General features: G+C 40.5%; 1 protein-coding gene across 1 annotated transcript in view; it reads left to right on the top strand.

Moving 5' to 3' along the window:
• LOC106600630 (solute carrier family 26 member 6) overlaps window positions 1-16,526 on the top strand; it is a 29,879-nt gene extending 13,353 nt beyond the window's left edge. The window contains exons 14-19 of the mRNA XM_014192131.3: window positions 4,013-4,120; window positions 5,391-5,522; window positions 10,514-10,720; window positions 11,146-11,200; window positions 14,390-14,538; window positions 14,686-16,526. Of these exons, the coding sequence (XP_014047606.2) occupies window positions 4,013-4,120; window positions 5,391-5,522; window positions 10,514-10,720; window positions 11,146-11,200; window positions 14,390-14,538; window positions 14,686-14,712 (678 nt within the window). The 3' untranslated portion in view covers window positions 14,713-16,526. The remainder of the gene's footprint in view (window positions 1-4,012; window positions 4,121-5,390; window positions 5,523-10,513; window positions 10,721-11,145; window positions 11,201-14,389; window positions 14,539-14,685) is intronic.
• Window positions 16,527-27,300: the final 10,774 nt, after the last annotated feature.

Genomic DNA, 27,300 nt, shown 5'->3' with positions numbered 1-27,300 from the left:
TCCCTGCGACCACACGGCAAGCGCTACCGGAGTGCCAAGTCTAGGTCCAAGAGGCTTCTAAACAGCTTCTACTCCTAAGCCATAAGACTCCTGAACATCTAGTCAGACGATTCACATTGCCCCCCCCCCCCCCCCCCCATCTCCACACCACTGCCACTCTCTGTTGTCATCTATGTCACTTTAATTAACTCTACCTACATGTACATACTACCTCAACTAACCGGTGCCCCCGCACATTGACTCTATACTGGCAACCCCCTGTATACAGTTGAAGTTTACATACACCTTAGCCAATTACATTTAAACTCAGTTTTTCACAATTCCTGACATTTAATCCGAATAAAAATTCCCTGTCTTTGGTCAGTTAGGATCACCACTTTATTTTAAGAATGTGAAATGCCAGAATAATAGTAGAGCGAATTATTTATTTCAGTTTTATTTATTTAATCACATTCCCAGTGGGTCAGAAGTTTACATACACTCAATTAGTATTTGGCAGCATTGCCTTTAAATTGTTTAACTTGGGTAAAACGTTTCAGGTAGCCTTCCACAATAAGTTGGGTGAATATTGGCCCATTCCTCCTGACAGAGCTGTTATAACTGAGTCAGGGTTGTAGGCCTCCTTGTCCGCACACACTTTTTCAGCTCTGCTCACAGATTTTCTATAGGATTGAGTTGATCATTTTTTTTATTTTACCTTTATTTAACCAGGTAGGCTAGTTGAGAACAAGTTCTCATTTACAACTGCGACCTGGCCAAGATAAAGCAAAGCAATGCGACACAAACAACAGAGTTACACATGGAATAAGCGTACAGTCAATAACACAATAGAAAAAGAAAGTCTGTATACAGTGTGTGCAAATGGCGTGAGGAGGTAAGGCAATAAACAGGCCATAGTAGCAAGTAATTACAATTTAGCAAATTAACACTGGAGTGATAGATGTGCAGATGATGATGTGCAAGTAGAAATACTGGGGTGCAAAAGAGCAGAAAAGTAAATAAAAACAATATGGGGATGAGGTAGGTAGATTGGATGGGCTATTTACAGAATGGCTATGTACAGCTGCAGCGATCGGTTAGCTGCTCGGATAGTTAGTGAGGGAAATATAAGTCTCCAGCTTCAGCGATTTTTGCAATTGATTCCAGTCATTGGCAGCAGAGAACTGGAAGGAAAGGCGGCCAAAGAGGTGTTGGCTTTGGGGATGACCAGTGAGATATACCTGCTGGAACGCGTGCTACAGGTGGGTGTTGTTATGGTGACCAGTGAGCTGAGATAAGGAGGAGCTTTACCTAGCAAAGACTTATAGATGACCTGGAGCCAGTGGGTCTGGCAACGAATATGTAGCGAGGGCCAGCCGACTAGAGCATACAGGTCGCAGTGGTGGGTGGTATATGGGGCTTTGGTGACAAAACGGATGGCACTGTGATAGACTGCATCCAGTTTGCTGAATAGAGTGTTGGAGGCTATTTTGTAAATGACATCGCCGAAGTCAAGGATCGGTAGGATAGTCAGTTTTACTAGGATATGTTTGGCGGCGTGAGTGAAGGAGGCTTTGTTGCGAAATAGAAAGCTGATTCTAGATTTAATTTTGGATAGGAGATGTTTAATAAGAGTCTGGAAGGAGAGTTTACAGTCTAGCCAGACACCTTGTCCACATTTATTTAAGATAGTGAGGAAATTACTTTAACCTGTTGAGGACAGACGTTCCGCAAGCGGAAACCTGTTCTGCCTGCAGAACCCCTAGCCAACAGCCAATGGCATCGCACGTCGCGAAATACAAAACCAACTAAAATACCACAATTCAATTTTCTCAAACAATCAACTATTTTACACCATTTTAAAGATAAGACTCTTGTTAATCTAACCACATTGTCCGATTTCAAAAAGGATTTACAGCGAAAGCAAAACATTACATTATGTTAGGAGAGTACATAGACACAAATAATCACAGCCATTTTCCAAGCAAGCATATATGTCACATAAACCCAAACCACAGCTAAATGCAGCACTAACCTTTGATGATCTTCATCAGATGACACTCCTAGGACATTATGTTATACAATACATGCATGTTTTGTTCAATCAAGTTCATATTTGTATCAAAAAACAGCTTTTTACATTAGCATGTGATGTTCAGAACTAGCATACCCACCGAAAACTTCCGGTGAATTTACTAAATTACTCATGATAAACGTTGACAAAATACATAACAATTATTTTAAGAATTATAGATACAGATCTCCTTTACGCAATCGCTATGTCCGATTTTAAAATAGGTTTTCGGCGAAAGCACATTTTGCAATATTCTGAGTACATAGCTCGGCCATCACAGGCTAGCTAATTTGACACCCACCAAGTTTGGGGCTCACTAAACTCAGAATTACTATTAGAAAACTTGGAATACCTTTGCTGTTCTTCATCAGAATGCACTCCCAGGACTTCTACTTCAACAACAAATGTTGTTTTGGTTCCAAATAATCCATAGTTATATCCAAATACCTCCGTTTTGTTCGTGCGTTCAGATCACTATCCGAAGGGTGACACGCGAGCGCATTTCGTGACAAAAAATGTTCAAAATATTCCATTAGCGTACTTAGAAGCATGTCAAACGATGTTTAAAATACATTTTTATGCTATTTTTCTCGTAAAATAGCGATAATATTCCAACTGGTTTTGGCCTGCCATAGGAGTTCTGTTATATTCACAGACACCATTCAAACAGTTTTAGAAACTTGAGAGTGTTTTCTATCCAAATCTACTAATTATATGCATATTCTAGTTTCTGGGCAGGAGTAGTAACCAGGTTAAATTGGGTACGTTTTTAATCCGGCCGTGAAAATACTGCCCCCTATCCCAAAGAAGTTAACAAGAAATTAGTGGAGTGGTTGAAAAACAAGTTTTAATGACTCCAACCTAAGGTGTGTAAACTTTTGACTTCAATTGTATATTGTTATTTTTTACTGTTGCTCTTTAATGACTTTTATCTCTTATTCTGATCCGTATTTTTTAAACCACACTGTCGGTTAAGGGCTCATAAGTAAGCATTTCACTGTAAGTTCTACACCTGTTGTATTCGGCGCATGTGACTAATAAAATGTTATTTGATTTGATTGAAATGAACAATATTAATGTCAGTTGAGAACTCTGAACATTCCAGTAATAATAAGATACAAAATCAGTACTCATCTGAAAAAGAATGCGCATAGGGTTCTTTGGTTGAAGGGTTCTACTAGGAATATTCAGAGTTGATGACAACGCAAAGACTATCAATGAACTTGAGACAACGGCATGCCATATTAGACTGGCTTCACTTGCTCGTGGGAAGTCGTAAGTCTGATGTGGATGTGTTCAAGTGCTTTTGAACTCTGAACAATTCTTCAACCAATAAGATTTTAGATAGCAAGCTTATCAAGCTGACATTGCTAATAATTAAGTTAGCTAGCTTGCTTAACATTGACAATATGGTCAGACCAGCTTCATTATTCATATTGATGAGCAATTTGTCGTCATCTTCTGGTTGAAAAAGTAAAAGGTCAGTGGTGAAATGTCACAACTCGGCAACTCGGGTAACAACATTTTCTCTGAGTTTCCCACTTGTTATTCTGACTTGGATTCGGGGTCATTCAAGTGAAATTTCCCACTGGGAACTAGGAGCTTCTGATAACTCCAATAGGACGTGGACACGGCATTAGGCCATGAAACACTTTGATTGGCCAGTGAGTGGCCATGCCCTCGTCACACCTACAATGTATGTATTTATTTATTCATTTAAACAGTTGTTTTGTGCCACTTCCACCTATTGTGCTCATCATTTCCACTGTGAAAATAGCACAAATATTTCTGACACACCCCTGTGGTTGAAAATGTGTTATTAGCAATTGTGGTTGGGTGAACAAACAGTGTATGACTAGTGTTTGTGTGTCATTCTCTCAATAGACCTTTTTATCTGAATTGCTTTCTCTCTCCTTCACTCTCTTTATCTCAAGCACTCCATTTCATTTTCTTACACAGAGTGGAATTGACATTGGAATGCTGCTGATAAAAAAGAAGAAAAGAGACACTGAAGAAAAGAGGAAAGACAAGAAAGAAAAAAACAAAGCTAAAAAAGAGGCAAAAAAGGTATAGTACACACACACACGTCCAACACACATACACCACTGTTCAAAAGTTTGGGATCACTTGCTTCTACACCTGCATTGCTTGCTGTTTGGGGTTTTAGGCTGGGTTTCTGTACAGCACTTTGACATATCAGCTGATGTAAGAAGGGCTATATAAATACATTTGATTTGACTTAGAATTGTCCTTGTTTTTGAAAGAAGAGGACAAGTACATTAGAGTGTCTAGTTTGAGAAACAGACGCCTCACAAGTCCTCAACTGGCAGCTTCATTAAATAGTACACGCAAAACACCGGTCTCAACGTCAACAGTGAAGAGGCGACTCTGGGATGCTGACCTTCTAGGCAGAGTTGCAAAGAAAAATCCATATCTCAGACTGGCCAATAAAAATAAAAAAGATTAAGATGGGCAAAAGAACAGACACTTGACAGAGGAACTCTGCCTAGAAGGGCAGCATCCCGGAGTCGCCTCTTCACTGTTGACATTGAGACTGGTGTTTTGCACATACTATTTAATGAAGCTGCCAATTGAGGACTTGTGAGGAGTGTTTCTCAAACTAGACACAAACTAGATGTACTCGTCCTCTTGCTCAGTTGTGCACCGGGGCCGCTCACTCCTCTTTCTATTCTGCTTAGAGCCAGTTTGCGCTGTTCTGTGAAGGGAGTAGTACACAGCGCTGTACAAGATCTTCAGTTTCTTGGCTGTTTCTCGCATGGAGTAGCCTTCATTTCTCAAAACAAGAATAGACTGACGAGTTTCAGAAGAAAAGTCTTTGTTTCTGGCCATTTTGAGCCTGTAATCGAATCCACAAATGCTGATGCTCCAGATACTCAACTAGTCTAAAGAAGGCCAGTTTTATTGCTTCTTTAATCAGTACAACAGTTTTCAGCTGTGCTAACATAATTGCAAAGTGGTTTTCTAATGATCAATTAGCCTTTTAAAATGATAAACTTGTATTTGCTAACACAACGTGCTATTGGAACACAGGAGTGATGGTTGCTGATAATGGGCCTCTGTACGCCTATGTAGATATTCCATTAAAAATCAGTCATTTACACGTTTACAGCTACAATAGTCATTTACAACATTAACAGTGTCTACACTGTATTTCCAATCAATTTGATGCTATTTTTATGGTAAAAAAAAATTGCTTTTCTTTCAAAAACAAGGACATTTTATAAGTGACCCCAAACTTTTGAACGGTAGTGTAGGACTAACAAACACACACAAAACAATTGCACTGTTAGTGACCTTATTTCTCTTCCCTTCCCAGAATGGTGTGAATGGACACCTACCCAACAATACAGTCCATCCAGATGACAAGGGGGATGAAGAGAAAGGTTCCCCAGACCTGAAATTGAACCAGACGGCCATTTCCCTAGTTGACCGACCCATCAACGGACAGGTTTGTAGTGTGATGTACTACAGTATAGTGAGGCATTTAAGCAAAACAATTGTGTAGATGTATGTACCCTGAAAAGATTCAGATATGTAGCCACCCCAGATTTGGCCCCTGGGGGTGTGGCAGCCATTTTTCAAAATGGCAGCATATGGCAACAATATTTGACATTTTAAACAGATTGTTTTGAGATAAACACACCAAATCTGGCACAGAGGTAGATTTATGTAGCCTGAAAATATTTACATCTGGAGCCACCACACATTTGGCACCTGGGGTCCATGGTGGCCATCTTACAAAATGACCACTGTCGGTAATAAAATGTTACAATTCTGAGGGCCTTTTTTGAGATACACCACATTTGGCACAGAGGTAGATTAATGTACCCTGGACAGATTTAGAGTTTGAGACATCATATATAAAAAAACAGAGCTAGATTTATGAACCCTTAAAAAACTTAGATATGGAGCCACCACATATTTGGCCCCTGGGGGTCGTGGCATCTTACACAATGGCCGCTGTTGGTAATACAATGTTACAGTACTGAAGGGCTTTTTTTAGATAAACTTACAAAATGTGGCATATAGGTAGATTCCTAAGGGCATGGCATGCAGGTGGGGCAACCCAGCTATAAGTAAAGAGAGCTCTACATTATTATTATTATTATTATGAGATGAATTCTATGGAGGCTGTGCTGTGTCTGTGTGTATATGTATGTATATTTGTGGTTTTTGTTGTTTCATTTTTGACATTTGTTTCTAAACCTTTCCCTTGGGAAATTATAAAAAAAAGGTGGGAAGGAAATCGTGTTGGGGGGAAGAGTTAAATTATTGACAGTCTCGCTGTTCTACTGGTCACTCTTGTGGCGGTCGATGAGCTTGTCGGCCCGGGTGGCTTGGGCTGGTGGCAAGAGTCTTGGACCCTCCTATTCCTGACCAGTGTCATATGGTTGGACCCATTCTGGTATGTGTATGCATGGGGGTGTGTGTAGTGGGCGGACATGTGTCTAGGCGGGTGGGCATGGATCTGCTTGCCCGCACGCATAAACATGGGCTGAGTATGCTCGAGGGTAACGTGGCTCCCTGTATCTTTGTGGCAGCTGTCTTACAAAATGCATTAGACCCCAATTAGGCTAGATGTTATACTGTATGGTATAGTAAAGAGACCCTTGCATACATCTCCTAACATTTTTGTAACATGCCTGCCATTGGTTGATACACAGCATTGGTTGATGTGCAGCATACACTTGAATACAGGGATTTAGGTCAGGTCCAAGGCCAGGAATTTATTTTGCTTAGTAGCCACTAGTAAATTAGCTGGTTAGAGTCCTGGCTTTTAATGCTGTACTCATCTCTTTCTATTCTGTGTATGGCTCCACTGACCCAGTAATTATTTTTTTAATTAGGATTTTAGAGGTCCCTAAGGGTGTATGAAATACACCTTTACCTGATGCTGTCTCAAATCAACAGTTAGAAGCAAAATCCATGTCAGACTAAACTCTGTTAAAGACTTTAATTTCTTCCAATTGCAGTACATTATAATCAGCTGGAATTAGAAAAACTGGTTGAAATTAAAATATTATGCTGACAGGCACATATCTGACTGAAACACAACCTGAGATAATAGTTCACATCAATTGTGAACTATTCCACCTCGATGGCAGGGATATTTTCCAAAGTAGCTTTAGTGGCCATTTGTTAAATGCTCATGTTGTAGGACATAACCCAGCCTAAAACCCTAAACAGGAAGCAATGCAGGTGTAGAAGCACGGTGGCTAGGAAAAACTCCCTAGAAAGGCCGGAACCTAGGAAGAAACCTAGAGAGGCTATGAGGGGTGGCCAGTCCTCTTCTGGCTGTGCCGGGTGGAGATTATAGCAGAACATGGCCAAGATGTTCAAATGTTCATAGATGACCAGCAGGGTCAAATAATAATAATCACAGCAGTTATAGAGAGTGCAACAGGTCAGCACCTCAGGAGTAAATGTCAGTTGGCTTTTCATAGCCGATCATTCAGAGTATCACTACCACTCTTGCTGTCTCTAGAGTTGAAAACAGCAGGTCTGGGACAAGGTATCTTGTCTGGTGAACAGGTCAGGGTTCCATAGCCACAGGCAGAACAGTTGAAACTGGAGTAGCAGCACGACCAGGTGGACTGGGGACAGCAAGGCCAGGTAGTCCTGAGGCATGGCCCTAGGGCTCAGGTCCTCTGAGAGAAAGAAAGAAAGAGAGAAAAAGAAAGAGAGAGAATTATAGAGCATACTTAAATTCACACAGGACACCGGATAAGACAGGAGAAATACTCCAGATATAACAGACTGACCCTAGCCCCCCGACACAAACTATTGCAGCATAAATACTGGAAGCTGAGACAGGAGGGGTCGGGAGACACTGTGGCCATGTCCGACGATACCCCCAGACAGGGCCAAATAGGCAGGATATAACCCCACGCACTTTGCCAAAGCACAGCCCCCACACCACTAGAGAGATATCTTCAACCACCAACTTACTATCCTGAGACAAGACCGAGAATAGCCCACGAAGATCTCCTCCACAGCACGAACCCAAGGGGGGCGCCAACCCGGAGAGGAAGATCACATCAGTGAATCAACCCACTCAAGTGACGCACCCCTCCTAGGGATGGCATGGAAGAGCACCAGTAAACCAGTGACTCAGCCCCTGTAATAAGGTTTGAGGCAGAGAATCCCAATGGAGACAGGGGAACCGGCCAGGCAGAGACAGCAAGGGCGGTTCGTTGCTCCAGTGCCTTTCCGTTCACCTTCACAATCCTGGGCCAGACTACACTCAATCATAGGACCTACTGAAGAGATGAGTCTTAAATAAAGAATTAAAGGTCGAAACCGTGTCTGCGTCTCTCACATGAATAGGCAGACCATTACATAAAAATGGAGCTCTATAGGAGAAAGCCCTGCCTCCAGCTGTTTGCTTTGCAATTCTAGGGACAGTAAGGAGGCCTGCCTACTGTGACCGTAGCGTACGTGTAGGTATATCCGATTTGGAAAGATAGGTAGGAGCAAGCCCATGTAATGCTTTGTAGGTTAGCAGTAAAACCTTGAAATCAGCCCTAGCCTTAACAGGAAGCCAGTGTAGAGAGGCTAGCATTGGGGTAATATGATAAAAATGTTTGGTTTTAGTCAAGATGCTAGCAGCCGAAGTGACAAAAGCATGGATACATTTTCTGCATCATTTTTGGACGTAAAGTTTCTGATTTACGTAGTCCAAATCTGTGGTGGCTCCATATCTAAATATTTTCATGCTAGATAAATGTGTTTTTGTCAAAATAGACCTTCTGAATTGTAAAATAGTGTTATCATATACGGCTATTTAACCCCTGGTCGGGCTCGGACGGACATCCAGCGAAAAATCCTATCGCTATTAGCATAACGATTTTTTTGTTGTTGATTTTTTCAAATATAGGACTATGTTATATCGTTTTATAGATACACCTCTCCTGAATCGAACCACGTTGTCCGATTTCAAAAAGGCTTTACAGCAAAAGCAAAACATTAGATTATGTTAGAGGAGTATATCGTAAAAGTAGCCACATAGCCATTTTCCGACCAACCACATGCATCACAAATAACCAAAAAACAGCTAAATGCAGCACTAACCTTTGACAATCTTCATCAGATGACACCCCTAGGACATCATGTTACACAATACATGCATTCTTTTGTTCGATAAAGTTCATATTTATATATAAAAACAGCATTTTACATCGGCGCGTAACGTTGACTAACTATTTTCCCTCAAATGCATCCGGTGAAACCGCTACAATTTACTAAATTACTATTCGAAAACATTTTTAAAATGTAATATTGTCATTCTAAGATTTATAGATTAGCATCTCTTGAAAGCACCTGCAATGCCAGATTTAAAAATAACTTTACTGGGTAATCACACTTTGCGATAAAAGGGGATGCGATACTCAGAAAAATAGGCTAGCAATACAGGTCAGCGCCATCTTGGAACAATCGCATATCAAATCTAGTCTTGTATACTATTGTCAATAATCCCTTACCTTTGATTGTCTTCATCAGAAAGCACTTCCAGGAATCCCAGGTCCACAACAAATGTATTTTCGTTCGAAAAAATGTATCCTTTATGTTCCAATAGCTTGTTCTTGTTAGCGCGTTCTGAAGGCTGCTCCAAAACTTCCGTCGTGCGCGGGACACCTCTTTAGAATTTTTTTTATTTTTTTTTAGGTTCGTTCAAACATGTCAAACGTTGTATAACATAAATCTTTAGGGCCTTTTTCAACCAGAGCTCCAATAAGATTCAAGGGGGATGATTGCATTGTCTTTCAAAACGTTTCGAAAGGGGAGGGTAGCCAGGGGCGCCGGCGTCATAATGGTGATGGCCCTCCTCATGTGACCACGTTCCACTGCGTCTCATTCATTCAGTTTTCACAGTAGAAGGCTCAAATCACTTTGTAAAGACTGGGGACATCTAGTGGAAGCAATAGGAAGTGCTCAATGAACCATTGCTCACTGTGTGAATTACAGGCAAATTGGTGAAGTTGAGTCCGCAATTCAGAATTCCACATCCTGTTATGATCGGTCTCGGGGTTTTGACTGCCATATGAGTTCTGTTATACTCACAGACACCATTCAAACAGTTTTAGAAACTTTAGGGTGTTTTCTATCCACAAGTATTAATTATATGCATATCCTAGCTTCTGAGTTTGAGTAGGAGGCCGTTTAAAATGGGCACATTTTATTATTTTTTTATCGCTGTAGCGCCCCCTATCCTAGGCAACCGTCAAGAGGTTAAAAGAAATTGCTGCCACGCTCCACCAGGGTCCAATTCTAGGGTGGCTCCATATCGAAATATTTTCAGTTTACATAAATCTACTGCTGTGCTAAATTTGGTGCTTCAGTAAAACCTCCAGGTGCACCTAGGCTAGCCCATAATGCTTTTGAAATGTGTATTTTATCAGAGCAGAGTAAAGATTGAAACTCTGTCTCTGTCAATCTAAGGTGAACTGGGCCTTTGAGCAGCAAGGTACCGGGTTCGACCTGGGCTCTGAGACTGGTATTCATGGCTATGATCACATAACCCAGACGTCCAGTACCGGAGGAGAAGGAGAGATGGGGAGGAACTCCGTCAACGACACACACACCATCATCCTGGACCTATCCACAACCAACTTTGCTGACACGGCCACTGTGAAGACGCTGAAAAACGTACGAGTGTGTGTTTTTGAACAGTGGTGATGAAGGAGTGGGGTTTGAGTGCAAAGGGGATAGAGAGGAGATAAGGAAAGTGCGAGGGAGAGAGAGAAAGAGAGGTTAGGTTACCAGATGTTTTCAGAAATGTGTTATTAGTTTGTATCCAGTCTTCTTATGTAACATTGTTTGCAGTCGCTCTCCTGTGTGGCCTTGTGCTCAAAACAAACAAAGGTCTTGTGTTCTGTGAGTTAGCAGGCTTAAATTATGTTTTTATGTACTGTATGTCGGGAAGAGGCACTGATAGAAAGAGGAGGTGGAAATGAAGAAGGATGGAAGAGAAAAATAAGATAAATCCAAACTGGTGTAACAAAAACAGTCCCTGAGAGAAACATGGACTTGTTATTTGACCTTATCTGTCTCTCACTTTCTCTTTTTTGCAGATATTCCTAAACTATAGAGAGATTGACATTGACATCTATTTAAGTGGATGCCAAGGTGAGTATGTGTCAGTAGAGGCTCCTCAGAGGAGGAAGGGGAGGACCATCCTCTTCAGTGAAATTCTGAAAAAGAAAATTAGTCAAACATATAACATAAACTATACTAAATATATTCACGTCACCAAATATTTTTTTTAACTACACTGTTTTGCAATGAAGGTCTACAGTATATTCAACAGCACTCTGTAGCGTAGCACCGTAGTTTCCGTCCTCCTCTGGATACATTGACTTCAATACAAAACCTAGGAGGCATGTGGTTCTCACCCCTTTCCATAGACTTACACAGTAATTATAATAACTTCCGGAGTACATCCTTCAACCTATAAGAGTTCTTGCAGTATGAACTGACATGTTGTCCAGAGAATGAATGTAGTACTGAAAGAATAAGCTACAGCTAGCTAGCAGTACATAAAATGTGGTGAGTAGTTGACTCGAAGAGCGAGAAAGACAACAGTTGTACAGTTTTGAACAAATTAATTTATTAACAAGTGAAGGAGAAGCGAGAACGAGATTTAGATTTTTTTAACCTCTGGGCGGGCTCGGGGCGGACATCCAGCGAAAAATCCTATCGTCATTAGCATAACGAAATTAACCTTTTTTTTTTTTTTTAAATATAGGACTATGTTATATCGTTTTATAGATACACCTCTCCTGAATCGAACCACGTAGTCCGATTTCAAAAAGGCTTTACAGCAAAAGCAAAACATTAGATTATGTTAGAGGAGTATATCGTAAAAGTAGCCACATAGCCATTTTCCGACCAACCACATGCATGACAAATAACCAAAAAACAGCTAAATGCAGCACTAACCTTTGACAATCTTCATCAGATGACACTCCTAGGACATCATGTTACACAATACATGCATTCTTTTGTTCGATAAAGTTCATATTTATATATAAAAACAGCATTTTACATCGGCGCGTGATGTTGACTAACTATTTTCCCTCAAATGCATCCAATGAAACAGCGCTACAATTTACTAAATTACTATTCGAAAACATTTTTAAAATGTAATATTGTCATTCTAAGATTTATAGATGAATATCTCTTGAAAGCACCTGTAATGCCAGATTTAAAAATAACTTTACTGGGTAATCACACTTTGCGATAAAAGTGGATGCGATACTCAGAAAAATAGGCTACCGTTACAGGTCAGCGCCATCTTGGAACAATCGCATATCAAATTTACTCTTGTATACTATTGTCAATAATCCCTTACCTTTGATTATCTTCATCAGACAGCACTTCCAGGAATCCCAGGTCCACAACAAATGTATTTTCGTTCAAAAAAGTTAATCCTTTACGTCCCAATAGCTTGTTCTTGTTAGCACGTTCTGAAGGCTGCTCCAAAAGTTCCGTCGGCCGCGGGACTCCTCTTTCAATAAAATGCTTTTTTTTTAAATTTAGGTTCGTTCAAACATGTCAAACGTTGTATAACATAAATCTTTAGGGCCTTTTTCAACCACAGCTCCAATAAGATTGAAGGGGGACGATTGCATTGTCTTTCTAAACGTTTCGAAAGGGGAGGGTAGCCAGGGGCGCCGGCGTCATAATGGTGATGGCCCTCCTCATGTGACCACTTTCCACAGCCTCTCATTCTGTCAGTTTTCACAGTAGGAGACTCAAACCACTTTGTAAAGACTGGGGACATCTAGTGGAAGCAATAGGAAGTGCGCAATTAACCATTGCTCACGGTGTGATTTATAGGCAAAGTGATGAAGTTGAGTCCGCAATTCAGAATTCCACATCCTGTTACGATCGGTCTCGGGGTTTTGACTGCCATAATGAGTTCTGTTATACTCACAGACACCATTCAAGCAGTTTTAGAAACTTTAGGGTGTTTTCTATCCACAAGTATTAATTATATGCATATCCTAGCTTCTGAGTTTGAGTAGGAGGCCGTTTAAAATGGGCACTAATTTTTTTCAAAAATCGCTGTAGCGCCCCCTATCCTAGGCGACCGTCAAGAGGTTTTAAATGTTTTACTTTCACTTACTTAGCTAGCGAATGCAGCTAGCTAGTTTAGCCTACTCAAACACCCAGCTCAAACTCAAACAGAGAGGGATGCTATGTTAGCTAGCTGGCTATGGCTATCCAACATTGAATTGCTTCCAAGTCAAGGTATGTTTTTGGTTTTATTAATTTATTGCCACCAGGGTCCACAGGTGTAACTGCTCAACTACTTGCTTCTGTACTGCATGATTGTAGTGGGTTTACTAGTGCATTATATCTAGTAGCTATGTTGATTATGACGTTAATATGGTGACAACAATGTAGGCTGTGTGTAGAGGTTAGCGGTTATTATATTAAGGTTTGGCTTGGAAAGGTTTTTTCGCCTGGTCCCAGACAGCTGATTTGTTGTTACTGAAGACCACAAGCGAAGGGAAAAGGTGAGAAGGAAAGCACGTAGTTGCGAGAAGAGGATTGCGTGTAGATGCGAGAAGGAATTATACAATGATCAAAGAGATCATGCTGTTTGTATGTGGCTGATATGAAATTTAAACGTGTTTGCTTTTGATCAGGGGTTGTATTCATTCCGCCGATTCTGTTGAAAATGTTTTTTAAACAGAAGCAAACAAATAAATATTTATTTTATTTTACCAGCTAAGTTGACTGAGAACACATTCTCATTTACAGCAACGACCTGGGGAATAGTTACAGAGAAGAGGGGGGATGAATGAGCCAATTGTAAACATACCTGAATTTGTCCAATAAAAACTATCATTTGCAACTATTGGACTAATGATTACACTCTAGATCAGCTAGATGCGGGCAAGAGTCTGCAAGGCGATAATGAATGTGTCAATGTCTGTCACCTTGACTACTAAAATATATCTCAACCTGTGTACCTACATTGTAAACGTTAATTCATATGCTAGGTTGTAGCAACCTCATGATGGGTATAGGAAACATTTGAGTATGATGTAGTAGCCTAAAACTATCGATGTTACGTTTAGCTGGATGAATAGAATATGAATGACAGTCATACAATATGCTGTAATAGAAATTCTGTAAGGCCATGCTCATAAAAAAAGATTTGTCATCCCTCATCTTAAAACGGCACCGACCGCCACTGGTATGTGTGGTAATTCAGGCTCGTCGCTCTGGCCTTAGCTTGTGTTGTCTGTGTGTGTGTTTGTGGTTCACATGTGTATTGTCTAACCTGGTTCGTCTTTCCTCCAGTCTGTGTGGTGGAGCAGTTATCGAGTGCAGGCTTCTTCTCTGAGTCCATCCCTAAGAGCTGTCTGTTCACTACGATCCATGACGCGGTGCTACACAGCCTCCGACTGCATGGGGCCTCAGACGTACCCATCATCTACGAGTATGCTCTGGTGAGTGGAGCAGAGTAACTTTTTTTTTTATGAGGTACTTTCTTGTTATTATTTCTTAGGCGATACCTAGAAATTGATTAATTCATATAGTCACAGAATCTTATCTTATGTTCCTTCTGACACTTCTGATATCTCCTCTTCTATTAGGACTTGACCTGCACTACCAAGATGTAACCAACCGGGGTCACTTTGTTCCTCTTCCACTCCACCTCCCTTCCACTCCACCTTCCTCCTTCTCCTCACTTTTCCTTCTGCTGCCTGGCTTCCCATTGGTTCCCCTCACCTCTTCCCTCTCTGTGAAAGAGAATGCACCAAGAGAGTGTGTGTGTGTGTGTGTGTGTGTGTGTGTGTGTGTGTGTGTGTGTGTGTGTGTGTGTGTGTGTGCGTGTGCGTGCGTGCGTGCGTTTTGCCGGTTGGACCAAGGCAGTTCCCCTTTCATGTTATGTTTAATAGCTGAACACAAAATACCTCCCCGAATTAAAAATAAAACTCCCCAAAATATTTGTCAGCCACCTGAGATGTGTAGTCTAGTCAGCAGTTCTCTTCACCTCCCCCATCACCCTAATCCTAATCCTATTTAATCCATTCCGCCTGGGGCCAGTGTGACACAGACAGTAGTATGTCCTGTACCTCAGGGGCCTTCTCCCATTATACACACACACACAGTACCAGTCAAAAGTTTGGACACACCTACTCATTTAAGGGTTTCTTAATTTTTACTATTTTCTACATTGTAGAATAATTGTGAAGACATCAAAACTATGAAATAACATATGGAATCATGTAGTAACCAAAAAGTGTTAAACAAATCAAAAAATAAATTATATATTTGAGATTCTTTAAAATAGCCACCCTTTGCCTTGATGACAGCTTTGCACACTCTTGGCATTCTCTCAACCAGCTTCATGAGGTAGTCACCTGGAATGCATTTCAATTAACAGTGCCATGTTAAAAGTTAATTTGTGTAATTTCTTTCTTCGTACATTTGAGCCAATCAGTTGTGTTGTCAAAAATAAAGAAAAACCCTTGAATGAGTAGGTGTCCAAACTTTAGACTGGTACTGTATACATACATAATATGTATGTATAACACCCTTGCCTTTTTTCCCCTTCTAGCGCTGACTTTGCTGATAGCTACTATATTGAGGAAAAATGTACTGACTATGACTGAGATATGTGGTTGTCCCACCTAGCTATCTTAAGACGAATGCACTAACTGTCAGTTGCATTGTATAACAGTGTCTGCTAAATGACTAAAATGTTAATGTAAATTATAAATGCTTTAATAACATTAGCTCTAGCTGAGTCCTCTGTCTCTCATAGGCTAGGGTTATACGGTTTCAATGCCAAGGGGAAAACATACAGTGGGTAATTTCTTAAGCCTCACTGCTGACGATGTAATCATAATGATGTTGAAAGTTATGTAAATCATCCCAAGACAGAAACATGGTAGTTCAATATCAACTGAATGAATAGCAGCTTTCACTCTGTTATCCAAAGGTGTTTGTATCACATCACTGACAATTTTAGCATTTTAGCTACTTTGCAACAACATAGTATCCTTCCCCTAACCCCTAGCCTAGCTAACGTTAGCCACAACAAATTGGAATTCGTAACATATCATACTAAATGACGGGAGACAGACTTAAATTTTCTACCACTGAGTCCAGGTTGGCATCACGTAACCTTGAGCCACAACTATACATCATCATGTATTTCAGGGTCAAATCAATGCCAAAGGGAGTATAGTTCTCCCATAGTTTGAACACTGTTATAGAGCTAATCTCTTTGTATCTTTCTATAGAGGATGTGAATAATTCATGTTTATATGCATTTTCAACATTTTACTAAATTGTTAATTTCCTGATCTAATTAATCTACTTTGAATACGATTTGTAATTTTCTAGCATTGATCAAATACACTCCATTATCTTAAAGTAAAATATTATTGTTTCTGAGTACATGGCTAAATAAACACCAGTAAAGTGAGCAGATCTGTTGTGTGATTTATTGTGTTTATCTGTTTCATATTCAGCACTTGTATGATTGAATACACTTCTGAAGCATAGCTGCACTCTTTATTCTCTCCAAAATAATATCCTACACATTTCATCATTACACATTGCAAACTAGGTGAAACATCTGTTGTTGTGTCCTTGAGCAAGGCACTTTACCCAAATTGCTCTTGCAGTTGCTCTGGATATGTCTGTTAAATGACTAAAATGTACATGTAAATGTTTTAGCCTGGTCCCAGATCAAATGTCTATGTGGTCTAACCTCTCTAGGGGTTAGCATGTGATGTTCAGAACTAGCATACCCACCGAAAACTTCCGGTGAATTTACTAAATTACTCACGATAAACGTTGACAAAATACATAACAATTATTTTAAGAATTATAGATACAGAACTCCTTTATGCAATCGCTATGTCCAATTTTAAAATAGCTTTTTGGCGAAAGTACATATTGCAATATTCAGAGTACATAGCTCGGCCATCACGGCTAGCTAATTTGACACCCACCAAGTTTGGGACAACCTAAACTCAGAATAACTATTAGAAAGATTGGATTACCTTTGCTGTTCTTCGTCAGAATGCACTCCCAGGACTTCTACTTCAACAACAAATGTTGTTTTGGTTCCAAATAATCCATAGTTATATCCAAATACCGCTGTTTTGTTCGTGCGTTCAGGTCACTATCCGAAGGGTAACGTGCGAGCGCATTTCGCGACAAAAATGTTCAAAATATTCCATTACCGTACTTATAAGCATGTCAAACGCTGTTTAAAATAAATTTTTATGCTACTTTTCTTGTAAAATGTAAATGTAAATGTAAATGTAAAATAGCGATAACATTCCAACCGGGCAACGTTGTATTCATTCAAAGACTGAAAGAAAAAAATGGAGAAGTCTCGTGAATGCGCATCTCCAGTCTCACTGTCCCCAGGCTGACCACTTACAAACTCTGCTGCTGTACTTTGCCCAGAGACAGCAGACACCCCATTCCACTTTCTGGCGGCTTTAGAGAGCCAATGGAAGCCTTAGAAAGTGTCACGTTACAGCACAGATGCTGTATTTTCGATAGAGATGCAACAGAAGGACAACAAATTGTCAGTCACGGCACTTCCTGTATGGAATCGTCTCAGGTTTTGGCCTGCCATATGAGTTCTGTTATACTCACAGACACCATTCAAACAGTTTTAGAAACTTTAGAGTGTTTTCTATCCAAATCTACCAATTATATGCATATTCTCGTTTTTGGGCAAGAGTAGTAACCGGTTTAAATCGGGTACATTTTTTATCCGGCCGTGAAAATACTGCCCCCTAGCCCCAACAGGTTAACTAAGTGCACAAATTAAAAACTTAAAATAACGCCACAAACATTACACACTGCAGGATGCCACAGAGCTATTCCCCCTCAGGAGACTGAAAAGATTTGGCATGGGTCCTCAGATCCTCAAAAAGTTACAGCTGCACCATCGAGAGCATCCTGACTGGTTGCATCACTGCCTGGTATGGAAACTTCTCGGCCTCCGACCTCAAGGCACTACTGAGGGTAGTGCGTACAGCCCAGAACGTCACTGGGGACAAGCTTCCTGCCATCCAGGACCTCTATACCAGGCGGTGTCAGAGGAAGGCGCTAAAAATTTTCAAAGACCCCAGCCACCCTAGTCATAGACTGTTCTCGCTGCTACTGCGCCAAGTCTAGGTTCAAAATACAGCTTTTTAACAGCTTCTACCCCAAGACATAAGACTCCTGAACAGCTAATCAAATGGCTACCAAGACTATTTGCATTGCCCCCCCCCCCCTTTTTTACACTGCTGCTGCTCTGTTTAATATCTATGCTTAGTCACTTTAAATTCTACTTACATGTACATATTACCTAAATTCCTCGACTAACCAGTGCCCCCGCTCTTTGACTCTGTACTGGTACCCCCTGTATATAGCCTCGCTATTGTTATTTTACTGCTGCTCTTTAATTCTTATATATTTTTTTTTACTTACTTAACACTTATATTTCCTTAACTGCATTGTTGGTTAAGGGCTTGTAAGTAAGCATTTCACTGTTGTATTCGGCACATGTGACAAACAATTTCATTTGATTTGACAGAGTGAAAGCCTAACAAGAGTCAGACATTAATTGGGCATGGTAGGAGCTAATGAGGGAAACCGTTTCAACTGAGCAGTCTGATGTATTGAGTGACTCACATTCACTATCATTCCCTATTAGACAGTGACAGTCAAAGTCATATTAGAATGTTACAGTTAAGTAAGCACTGTCAGCCACAGAGGCAACACAGGCAGTGGGTACGCCTACACTGAGTTATAGGTCAGAGGTTTGTAGTTCACCACGTAGAACAGGAACACACACTACCCTTAACATAGACCCAGGCCACCACCACACACTTCTAGAATGCCTGCTAGAGCAATGTCATCCCACTGGCAGAGTAGTAGTAAAACAGCTGGAACACATACATCCCTCCCAGAGACAGAGAGACATATGAAATGTCTTTATTCATTTGGAATATCTGTGAGTGTAATGTTTACTGTTAATTTGTATTGTTTAATTCACTTTTGTTAATTATCTACTTCACTTGCTTTGGCAATGTTAAAATATGTTTCCCATGCTAATGAAGCGCTTGAATTGAGAGCGGGTAGAGAAGTGGGGGAAGAGTCTGAGTTTGTGTTGGCTTGTACAGTAACAAAATAATAACTACTTAATAACTGCCTTCTTCACACTTCCCATCTTCCCCTTCTCCATAATTTTTTCAAACTCCTCATCTCACAGACTCCTCCTCCTCAGACTCCCTTACCTCTGTTACCATGGAGAGGTCAATGAAGAAGCAGGTGATGTAGCATATGGGCACTAAAACATCGCAACGCAGCGAGATCGCCATTGATTTGGGTGAGAGCATGTCCATGACCCCATTGACAAAGCCCTCTACCCCAACAAACTGACAAGAATAGAGAGTGATTACTTCCTGATATACAGTACCAGTCAAAAGTTTGGACACACCTACTCCTTCAAGGGTTTTTCTTTAAAACATCAAAACTATATACATATAACACATATGGAATCATGTAGTAACCAAAAAAAGTGTTAACCTGTTATGGATAGGGGGCAGAATTTTCACGGCCGGATAAAAACCGTACCCGATTTAATCTGTTTATTACTCCTGCCCAGAAACTAGAATATGCATATAATTGTTTGATTTGGATAGAAAACACCCTAAAGTTTCCAAAACTGTTTGAATGGTGTCTGTGAGTATAACAGAACTCATATGGCAGGCCAAAACCTGAGAAGATTCCAAACAGGAAGTGCCCTCTCTGACCATTTCTTGGCCTTCTTTAGCCTCTTTATTGAAAACAGAGGATCTCTGCTGTAACGTGACACTTTCTAAGGCTCCCATAGGCTCTCAGAAAGCGCCAGAACGTTGAATGATGACTCTGCAGTTCCTGGCTGAAAAACAGTAGCGCATTTGGATAGTGGTCGATCTGAGAATAATGAGACGGACGCGCGCGTCCACGTGAAGAGTCCATTTTACATTTTCAGTCTTTGAACGAAAACGACGTCTCCCGGTCGGAATATTATCTCTATTTTACGAGAAAAATCGCAAAAAAATGTATTTTAAACAGCGTTTGACATGCTTCGAAGTACGGTAATGGAATATTTTGACATTTTTTGTCACGATACGCGCCGGCGCGTCACCCTTCGTTACCCTTCGGATAGTGTCTTGAACGCACGAACAAAACGCCGCTATTTGGATATAACAATGGATTATTTGGAACCAAACCAACATTTGTTGTTGAAGTAGAAGTCCTGGGAGTGCATTCTGACGAAGAACAGCAAAGGTAATCCAATTTTTCTTATAGTAAATCTGAGTTTGGTGAGTACCAAACTTGGTGGGTGTCAAAATAGCTAGCCTGTGATGGCCGGGCTATGTACTCAGAATATTGCAAAATGTGCTTTCACCGAAAAGCTATTTTAAAATCGGACACCGCGATTGCATAAAGGAGTTCTGTATCTATAATTCTTAAAATAATTGTTATGTTTTTTGTGAACGTTTATCGTGAGTAATTTAGTAAATTCACCGGAAGTGTTCGGTGGGAATGCTAGTTCTGAACGTCACATGCTAATATAAATAGCTGGTTTTTGATATAAATATGAACTTGATTGAACAAAACATGCATGTATTGTATAACATAATGTCCTAGGAGTGTCATCTGATGAAGATCATCAAAGGTTAGTGCTGCATTTAGCTGTGGTTTTGGTTTTTGTGACATTATATGCTAGCTTGAAAAATGGGTGTCTGATTATTTCTAGCTGGATACTCTCCTGACATAATCTAATGTTTTGCTTTCGTTGTAAAGCCTTTTTGAAATCGGACAGTGTGGTTAGATAAAGGAGAGTCTTGTCTTTAAAATGGTGTAAAATAGTCATATGTTTGAAAAATTGAAGTTTTTGGATTTTCGAGGAATTTGTAATTCGCGCCACGCCTTATCATTGGATATTGGAGCGTTGTTCCGCTAGCGGAACATCTAGATGTAATTAAACAAATCCAAATATATTTTATATTTGAGATTCTTCAGAGTAGCCTGTCCCTCGATGACAGTTTTGCACACTATATGCATTCTTTCAATCAGATTCATGAGGTAGTCACCTGGAATGTCCAAAAGGCACCTAAAGACTGTCTGAGAAACAAGATTAAGTCTGATGAAACCAAGATTAAACTCTTTGGCCTAAATGCCTAGCGTCATGTCTGGAGGAAACCTGGCACCATTCGTACTGTGAAAAATGGTGGTGGCAGAATCATGCTGTGGGGAAGTGTTTCAGTGGCAGGGACTGGAAGACTAGTCAGGATTGAGGAAAAGATGAATGGAGTCAAGTACAGGGAGATCCTTGATGAACACCGGCTCCAGGGCTCTCAGGTTCTCAGACTTGGGCGAAGGTTCACCTTCCAACAGGTCAACAACCCTAAACACACAGACAAGACAATGCAGGAGTGGCTTTGGGACAATTCTCTGAATGTCCTTGGGTGGCCCAGCCAGAGCCCGGACTTAAATCTGATCAAATATCTCTGGAAAGACCTGAAAATAGCTCAACAGCAACACTCCCCATCTAACCTTACAGAACTTGAAAGGATCTGCAGAGAAGAATGGTAGAAACTCCCCAAATACAGGTGTGCCAAGCTTGTAGCGTCCTACCGACGAAGACTTGAAGCGGTAATCGCTGCCAAAGGTGCTTCAACAAAGTACTAAGTAAAGGGTCTGAAAACGTAATATTTCATTTTTTTATTTTTAGAAATTAGCAAAATCTCATAACTGTTTTCACATGGATTTATCAATATATTTGGTGAATATATACAAAAATGTATTTGGAAATGCTTTGTAAAATATTTTCTAACATGCATTTAAACATATTTGTAAGAAATGTATTTTTTTTATTATTACAAATGTATGGTAAATATATAAATTGGCCAAATCATACTCTTACAAAATTGTGACTGTCTTATAAATGAAACTTTATTTGGTATCACATTCTCTTATGTCAGTCTCATTAAGACTGCAAGAACTGGCAATATACATACAAGCTTAGCCATGCTGACCATACCACTTGCGTTACGTGTGTGAGCATTGCAAAAAAAAACATTTACACAAAATACATTTACACATATGTTATTCAGTCATTGCATCCAAACTGCTTGTGCGTCTGCATAGACAGGCACTAAAATAGAACTTGCTTTTATTTGTGAGGCTTAACGCGGTGCAAATCCCACCTCTCCCATCTCTTCATAGGTTTTTAGGAGCATATACAGTGAGGGGGAAAAGTATTTGATCCCCTGCTGATTTTGTACGTTTGCCCACTGACAAAGAAATGATCAGTCTATAATTTTAATGGTAGGTTTATTTGAACAGTGAGAGACAGAATAACAACAAAAAATGTCAAAAAATGTTATAAATTGATTTGCATTTTAATGAGGGATATAAGTATTTGACCCCCTCTCAATCAGAAAGATTTCTGGCTCCCAGGTGTCTTTTATACAGGTAACGAGCTGAGATTAGGAGCACACTCTTAAAGGGAGTGCTCCTAATCTCAGTTTGTTACCTGTATAAAAGACACCTGTCCACAGAAGCAATCAATCAATCAGATTCCAAACTCTCCACCATGGCCAAGATCAAAGAGCTCTCCAAGGATGTCAGGGACAAGATTGTAGACCTACACAAGGCTGGAATGGTCTACAAGACCATCGCCAAGCAGCTTGGTGAGAAGGTGACAACAGTTGGTGCGATTATTCGCAAATGGAAGAAACACAAAATAACTGTCAATCTCCCTCGGCCTGGGGCTCCATGCAAGATCTCACCTCGTGGAGTGGCAATGATCATGAGAACGGTGAGGAATCAGCCCAGAACTACACGGGAGGATCTTGTCAATGATCTCAAGGCAGCTGTGACCATAGTCACCAAGAAAACCATTGGTAACACACTACACCGTGAAGGACTGAAATCCTGCAGCGCCCACAAGGTCCCCTGCTCAAGAAAGCACATATACATGCCCGTCTGAAGTTTGCCAATGAACATCTGAATGATTCAGAGGACAACTGGGTGAAAGTGTTGTGGTCAGATGGGACCAAAATGGAGCTCTTTGGCATCAACTCAACTCACCGTGTTTGGAGGAGGAGGAATGCTGCCTATGACCCCAAGAACACCATCCCCACCGTCAAACATGGAGGTGGAAACATTATGCTTTGGGGGTGTTTTTCTGCTAAGGGGACAGGACAACTTCACCCCATCAAAGGGACAATGGACGGGGCCATGTACTGTCAAATCTTGGGTGAGAACCTCCTTCCCTCAGCCATGGCATTAAAAATTGGTCGTGAATGGGTATTCCAGCATGACAATGACCCAAAACACACGTCCAAGGCAACAAAGGAGTGGCTCAAGAAGAAGCACATTAAGGTCCTGGAGTGGCCTAGCCAGTCTCCAGACCTTAATCCCATAGAAAATCTGTGGAGGGAGCTGAAGGTTCGAGTTGCCAAACGTCAGCCTCGAAACCTTAATGACTTTGAGAAGATCTGCAAAGAGGAGTGGGACAAAATCCCTCCTGAGATGTGTGCAAACCTGGTGGCCAACTACAAGAAACGTCTGACCTCTGTGATTGCCAACAAGGGTTTTGCCACCAAGTACTAAGTCATGTTTTGCAGAGGGGTCAAATACTTATTTCCCTCATTAAAATGCAAATCAATTTATAAAAATTTTTAAATGTTTTTTTTATTTTTTTGTTGTTATTCTGTCTCTCACTGTTCAAATAAACCTACCATTAAAATTATAGACTGATCATTTCTTTGTCAGTGGGCAAACGTACAAAATCAGCAGGGGATCAAATACTTTTTTTCCCCTCACTGTACCCCACGTGGGTGATTGAACGATGAACTGAGGTCCACTCTCCATTCCAGTTGGTAGTGGTAATGCACCTTAAAGTTGGTTGCCAACAGGCATATAAAGTCCAAAGATGAAGACAAGGAGAGGTTATTAGAAACAAACTTGGTTTAGCGTTTTATCTCTGGATTATTGTTGGAGTTGAGGATCTTGTGCATTTCAGGTAAAATAACAATGTTTATATCCCAGGACAAATTAGCTAGCAACATCAAACTAGCTAGCTAAATTTCCATGAATATTGAATGCTTTTTGACATGTCCCCAACATAATATAGTTGGTTCAGAGTTCGTTTTGATATTTCAGTCCTGATTGCGTCTGGTGTGGATGAACAAAATCAACATGCGAACGATGGCGCATGCACATGAAAATAATCATTGGTTCCTGCCTGTGCTTGGTAAAGATATGAGGGGGGGCAACATGAACCCCTCCTTAGGACCATCTGGCAAAATGCCCAGAATTTGTTCCATAAGTCAAGATAGGAGATAGGTGTGCCAGGTGTGCCAGACACATGCATGAACCAACCCGATGTAACTTGTCTGTGTAGTCAGTATATAAGAGATCTAATGGGAATGTGTCTAAGTTTGACTGTGACCTCTCCAGCTTGCTGTTAATAAACAATGATTAATTTCAGATTGACTTCTAGTGTCCCATGTGTAGAATTTCCACAACAATTTTGCGTCAATGAACAGGATGATTGATTCTGCCTATAGAGCTATCCAGTGGGGGTCTGTGAGGAACACAGGTGGCGCATTTTATGATGCGTGAGGGAAATTCCCTTACCAAAAGATGACGATGACCCCTACTGTGAGCTGCCCAGGAGGAGACCCATCATCCACAAACAATTGAGGGACACGGTGACTGAAATTCATTAAGTCAATTTAAGTGAATCTGTATAAAAAAATAATAAAATGAACAACAACACTGAATTCAAATGTACCCATAGTCATATGAGAAGGCTATTCACTAATTTATGTGAGAAGACTAGAGTGAGGGCAAGTACTGTCATGGCGTTGCCCTCTGGACACAGCGAGCACCATCCCCCTCTCTCTCTCCTACACTCAGGCTGCTGTGGTCAGAGAGGTCGTAAATTCCTGGAGGAGAATCTCTCCTCATGGCCAGAGTATGGAGAGAGTGAGTTTTCATAGAGAGAACAAAGGAATTTCTTCCACCTCACAGAACTTGACAAGCGAACAATATTCATGTTCTGGAGAAGGTATAAAAGGTCGGTGAAGAATCCAGCTACGAACTGGCCCATTTGGTACAATTTTGTGAAACTCATGAGACAATACCATAACCATGTTTATAGAAGAGTCTCACTTATGAGGCTTACATCTAATGGTTGTTTAAAATGAATGAGTAAAGATGAAACTGTGTGAAATTATGTAATGTATGTATGTATGTAATGTGATTTTAGACTGTTGAAGGAAACTCCAATTCCCTTTGGAGTTTAACTAAATCAGAGGACCGCCCATGAGCACAGTTATGGTCTGGCGTCATGGGACAGGCCCTTTTCTGCTCTTCCGAATAAAACCCCCACCCAGGTTTTCTATCACCAGACCAAGCTTACCTCAATTACAAGAGGGCTAAGGGTTGAGACGAGACCAGCTTACCTCGATAACGAGAGGGCCAAGGTTTGAGACCGGACCAGTACCTCTATCACAGAGGGAAATAAGATTGCTGAATCTTTTAACCATCCCACATGGTTAAACTCTTAGACTATCGATACCGACAGAATAAGAACAAGTCTTTGATATTAATTACTAGTCTGCAGCTAGGAACTCGATATCATTGAACGCGAAGACTGACAACCGCTGAAACATCTATTCTATTGCAACATTTCTGAATGGGACTCTGAAGTATCCATTCTAACCACGAAAGACAGGCGGATGAACTTCCAACAGAAAGGACGATTCCAACAGAGATCACGTGACACACTGAGCTTAAATATATATATATATATATATATATATATATATTGATTGCAATTATTCCCAAATGAGTGAGCATTCATGTGCAAAGGATTAGCATTTCAATTGTTATAGTTATCAACTTTGTAGTGTCTTTTATCTTTCGCGCCCCTCAGTCTTTTGTCCACCAAGCCACCATGCCGGTTTAGCCCACTAGGTCACATTCCCCTATCATTTCTTTGTAACCATATCTACTTTGTTTGTGTTATGCATTTCTGTGAGTACTTAGTAAATCAATTATTTTAAGACAATTGATGTATGGATGCCTTATAGTGAAGACTGGGTTCGTGCAGATAACCAACAATTTACGACATTTGTAATGAGGCTAACGTGAGGTAAAGAATAATTCATTAATCAGAAGACTAAGTGATCAGATATGAAAATATCTGAAAGTTATATTCGGAAAATTATAACTTTGTAATCTGAATATTTTCCTTGGTGCCCCGACTTCCTAGTTACAGTTACATGATTAACTTCTTTTGGATAGGTGGCAGTATTTTCACGGCCGGATAAAAAAACGTACCCGATTTAATCTGGTTACTACTCCTGCCCAGAAACTAGAATATGCATATAATTAGTAGATTTGGATAGAAAACATTCTAAAGTTTCTAAAACTGTTTGAATGGTGTCTGTGAGTATAACAGAACTCATATGGCAGGCCAAAACCTGAGAAGATTCCATACAGGAAGTGCCCTGTCTGACAATTTGTTGTCTTTCTTTTGCATCTCTATCGACATTACAGCATCTGTGCTGTAACGTGACACTTTCTAAGGCTTCCATGGGCACTCTAAAGCCGCCAGAAAGTGGAATGGGGTGTCTGCTGTCTCTGGGCAAAGTACAGCAGCTCTGTTTGTGAGTGGTCAGCCTGGGGACAGTGAGACTGGAGATGCGCATTCACGAGACTTTCTTTCAGCCTTTGAATGAATACAACATTGCCCGGTTGGAATATTATCACTATTTTACGAGAAAAATCGCATAAAAATTGATTTTAAACAGTGTTTGACATGCTTCTAAGTACGGTAATGGAATATTTAGACTTTTTTTGTCACGAAATGCGCCCGCGCGTCACCCTTCGGATAGTGACCTGAACGCACGAACAAAACGGCGGTATTTGGATATAACTATGGATTATTTGGAACCAAAACATCATTTGTTGTAGTAGAAGTCCTGGGAGTGCATTCTGACGAAGAACAGCAAAGGTAATCCAATTTTTCTAATAGTAATTCTGAGTTTAGTGAGCCCCAAACTTGGTGGGTGTCAAATTAGCTAGCCTGTGATGGACGAGCTATGTACTCAGAATATTGTAAAATGTGCTTTCGCCGAAAAGCAATTTTAAAATCGGACATAGCGATTGCGTAA

This window comes from Salmo salar, chromosome 03, assembly GCF_965601325.2.
Source record: "Salmo salar chromosome 03, fSalSal1, whole genome shotgun sequence".
NCBI lineage: Eukaryota > Metazoa > Chordata > Actinopteri > Salmoniformes > Salmonidae > Salmo > Salmo salar.
The sequence above is the reverse complement of the archived record's forward strand: the minus strand, read 5'-3'. Positions and strand labels throughout refer to the sequence as shown.